The sequence below is a fragment of the Heterodontus francisci genome, chromosome 15 (genome assembly GCF_036365525.1).
Source record: "Heterodontus francisci isolate sHetFra1 chromosome 15, sHetFra1.hap1, whole genome shotgun sequence".
In the NCBI taxonomy this organism is placed as follows: Eukaryota; Metazoa; Chordata; class Chondrichthyes; order Heterodontiformes; family Heterodontidae; genus Heterodontus; species Heterodontus francisci.
Genome location: NC_090385.1, coordinates 16623369 through 16626942, shown reverse-complemented (window position 1 = coordinate 16626942; position 3574 = coordinate 16623369). Strand labels below are relative to the sequence as shown.

The 3574-nt window shown below is 46.4% G+C and overlaps 1 protein-coding gene across 1 annotated transcript; it reads right to left on the bottom strand.

Annotated features, from left to right (window-relative positions):
• Positions 1 to 630: 630 nt before the first annotated feature.
• LOC137377394 (putative nuclease HARBI1) lies at positions 631 to 1878 on the bottom strand. The gene is made up of 2 exons (XM_068046974.1): positions 1033 to 1878; positions 631 to 735 (listed from the first exon to the last, which is right to left on the bottom strand). Exons 1-2 carry the CDS (start codon positions 1876 to 1878, stop codon positions 631 to 633), a joined length of 951 nt encoding a protein of 316 aa, XP_067903075.1.
• Between the last annotated feature and the right edge of the window lie 1696 nt (positions 1879 to 3574).

Sequence of the window (3574 nt, the reverse complement as noted above, 5' to 3'; positions counted from 1 at the left end):
GGCTTCTAAGAGCAAATGTTCCGTCTCTCTCTCTTCTCACTGAGGCTGCCACTGCTGGTCTTCCTGTCTTCCTTACAGCCTGCCTGCCTTCTGAAAATCTGTTGAATTTATCTGGAATCAAAGTCAAAACCCAATTGTCTTTTCCAATATGTAAAATCCACAAGTCTGGCTACAGCAGAGCCATGCAGAGTTTCCATTGTTTCCAGGTGTTGACAACAGGGATTCACATTTACATTTTCAGGACCACTGACTCATTGTTTATGATCTGAAAGTCTGGGAGGGTGAAATCCATTGCTATTCAGGTGTTACCCCTGCAGTCTCTGCTTTTCAAAAAGGTCTTTGATCTGGGTTCTTTGTTGTCCTGGTAACCAAGATCTCTGTCTTGTCTTTAAGGAGAGTTAATGTGAGGTCACCTGACTTCTCTGACTCCATCATAAACGATATTAAAAGTCACAGTTTTTGAAAAACATAATCATGCTACAAAGTCCAGCATTCATAACACCTGTCTCAGGATGACAGCATTCCTGTTCCTTCCACTGGAACTCCACCAGTGTCCCTCCTGTTGTCTGTCAGCCACCAACCCAGACTGCTACTGCCCATACCGAGGTGGTGCAGTCCGAAGCTGAGCCTTCAGGGCCAGAACTGCTCGAGGTTGTCCTGCAAGGCCATCTGCAGTCTCAGCCAGTGCAAGTCAGTAACATTCCACCAGCCATGCTGCAGCCACTGGGGTAGCAACTGTGTAGGAGCAAATAGCACAGGCAAAAGCATCCGCGAGACAGGCACTAAGGCAATGCATAAGGGTGAATAGTTCAGTTTGCATGTATTATTGGAAGTGCTGTTGGATAAAGTCATGGAATTTTTTTTGTGGTCTCCCTTATTTCAGAATTTTGACTAAGAGGACATTGTGGTGGTCCATAACAGAGGGATGGAAAGGTGTGGAGCAACGCTGATGTGTGCAGTTTTTTTTCAGGGGAAATTGGGACTGATGAACTGCTCACAACAACATGTCCAAAGCGATAATGTCTTTGATACCTTCTCCTCTTCCTCCTCCTTTTCCTCCTCCTCCTCCCCCTGAGGTGCTGGTGGAAATGGCTGCACCCTCATGGTGGCCAGGTGCTGTAGAATGCAGCAAAACACCATAAATTTGGAGACACACTCCAGTGAATAGTGGAGGGCTCCCCCGGAGCTGTCCAGGCAGTGGAACCGTTGTTTGGGAAAACCGATGGTTTGCTCCATGACATTCCTGGTCACAGCATGGTTCTCGTTGCTTGCGCACTGTGCATATGTAGTTAGGTGGAGAAGAGGAGTCATGAACCATGTGTAGAGCGGGTAGTCATTGGAACCAAGTAGCCACCCTCTGGTACACCGTGTCGACTTGAAGATGGTGGGAACAGCTGACTGGCGTAGTATAGAAGCATCATAGCTGCTGGCAGGAGAGCGGGCATTCACCAACATAATGCTCTGAGCATGGTCACACACCAACTGCACATTGACAGAGTGGAATCCTTTGCAGTTCCTGTACCTCTCCCCATTGAGATGCAGTGCCTGGAGAGCTATGTGCGTGCGGTCAATGGCTCCTTGCACCGTTGGGATCCAGCCACCCTGGCAAAGCCATGTACCCACTCCTCCTGTTTTTCCCTGCTGAGAGAAGATAATGAAGTCCCTTTTCCTTGCGTACAGGGCCTCTGTTACCTCCCTGATGCAGTATTGCATGGCGGACTGACACATGTTGGCGATGTCACCAGCTCTAGCATGGAAGGATCCTGAGGTGTAGAAATTGAGGATGACAGTGACCTTGATGGCCACTGGCAGCACCGTCCTCACCCTGCTCTGTGGCTGCTGAACTGGTTGAAGGAGGTGGCACAGTTCAGTGACCATCTGCTTGGTGAATCATAGCTGCTTCAGACACTGCCCCAGGTTGAGGTGGTGGCAGGGCACAGGCTCCTGAATGCTCTAGGAGAGTATGGCCTCCTCCTCATCCCTCTGTGAACAACTTCTCCTCTCTCTGCTGCCTCTACTCTATGTCCCTGTTCTGTTGTAAACCAAGAGGGACTGCAAATAATCCCCATGACTGAGAACAAGTTCTCTGTTCGGAGGCCTTCAAATTCATTCAGCTCCTTGCAAAGGTCCAGCACCGCTCCCAATTCCAGTCAACTCCTCCAACAAACATAGTACCCAGTAATTCCACTAACTCTGCAGCAGGAAAAGAAAGTCAAAAGCATCTCACCTGGAAGTCCCATGCTGATCACTTTAAATAGAGCTAGTGAGGGGGTGGGGTTCTGTCAGTCAGCTGTGTGTATTTAAGAGAGGGTGTTAACAGGACCTGTGTTTTCCAAAATGGCAGGTCGGGCATCAAATCAGCGTTGGACATTGATTGACAGCACAATCTGCCCACTCAACATGCTTCTGGTGCACACATGGGATGCCTGCACTATTGCCCTTCCAAACATGGTGATCGGCGCAGGCCACACCGGAGTCGCTGGAAGTGGATCCCCTGTCATCTGTATCTCCTCTGGGCTCCTGTAGCATAGGAGGCAGTGGCACTACGAAGCTTAATTTTGCAGCCTAACTTTCTGAAACATTGATGGAAAGCGATGCCACTTTTATTAAAAGTGCATTACAATGTTTGCAGTTTAGTTAATGCACAATTTATTTTACATTGTTGGAAAATAAAATGGAATTATAGAATGATACAACACAGAAAGTGGCAAGTCGGCTCATTGTACCGGTGCAGGCTGTTTAAAAGAGCTATCCAATTAGTCTCACACCCCCTGCTTTTTTGCCAAAGCCCTGCAAATATTTTTCCTTTTTAAGTAGACATCCAGTTCCCATTTGAAAGTTATTATTGATTCTGCTTTTACTATCCTTTCAGCCAGTGCATTCCAGATCATAACAACTTGATGCATTCAAAAAACTCTCCTCACCTCCCCCTGTGGTTCTTTTGCCAATTATCTTAAATCTGTGTCCTCTGCTTACTGACACATCTGCCTCTGGAAACTGTTTCTCCTTATTTACTCTATCAAAATCCCTCATAGTTTTGAATACCTCTATTAAATCTCCCCTTAACCGCTCTGCTCTAAGGAAAACAATTCTGGCTTCTCTAGTCTCTTCACATGATTGAAATCCTCAATCCCTGGTATGATTCTGTGACCTACTCCTCAACTCAATTCAAAAGGATTCCATCAAGACCTCATTATTTAAATAATTACACTCTGGTGCTAAATAGTAGGAATGGTTTTACTCTACGAAGGCTCCTCATGTGCGGTTTGAGCAGACTGCAGCAGTAATACACTCCACTAGCACTAGGACCCTAGCGCCATAACTTCTCGGGAGTAGTTTCCACAATACAGTGCACCAGGTGTATGATTAGGCATGGACAGGAAGGGGCCTTAAAGGCTGCAGTAGCCTTAAAGGAGTAAGTAAAATGGAAGTCTCCCCAAAAAAACCAAAACATCTTTTTGAATTTCGGTGTTGATGGCAGCAAGATTTTTAATTTGTCAGTTTCCAATGGATAATTGGAAGTTTATGCCATTTATGCTATCAGAAGCTTAATTTTGCCTATGGCTGCTTTTCC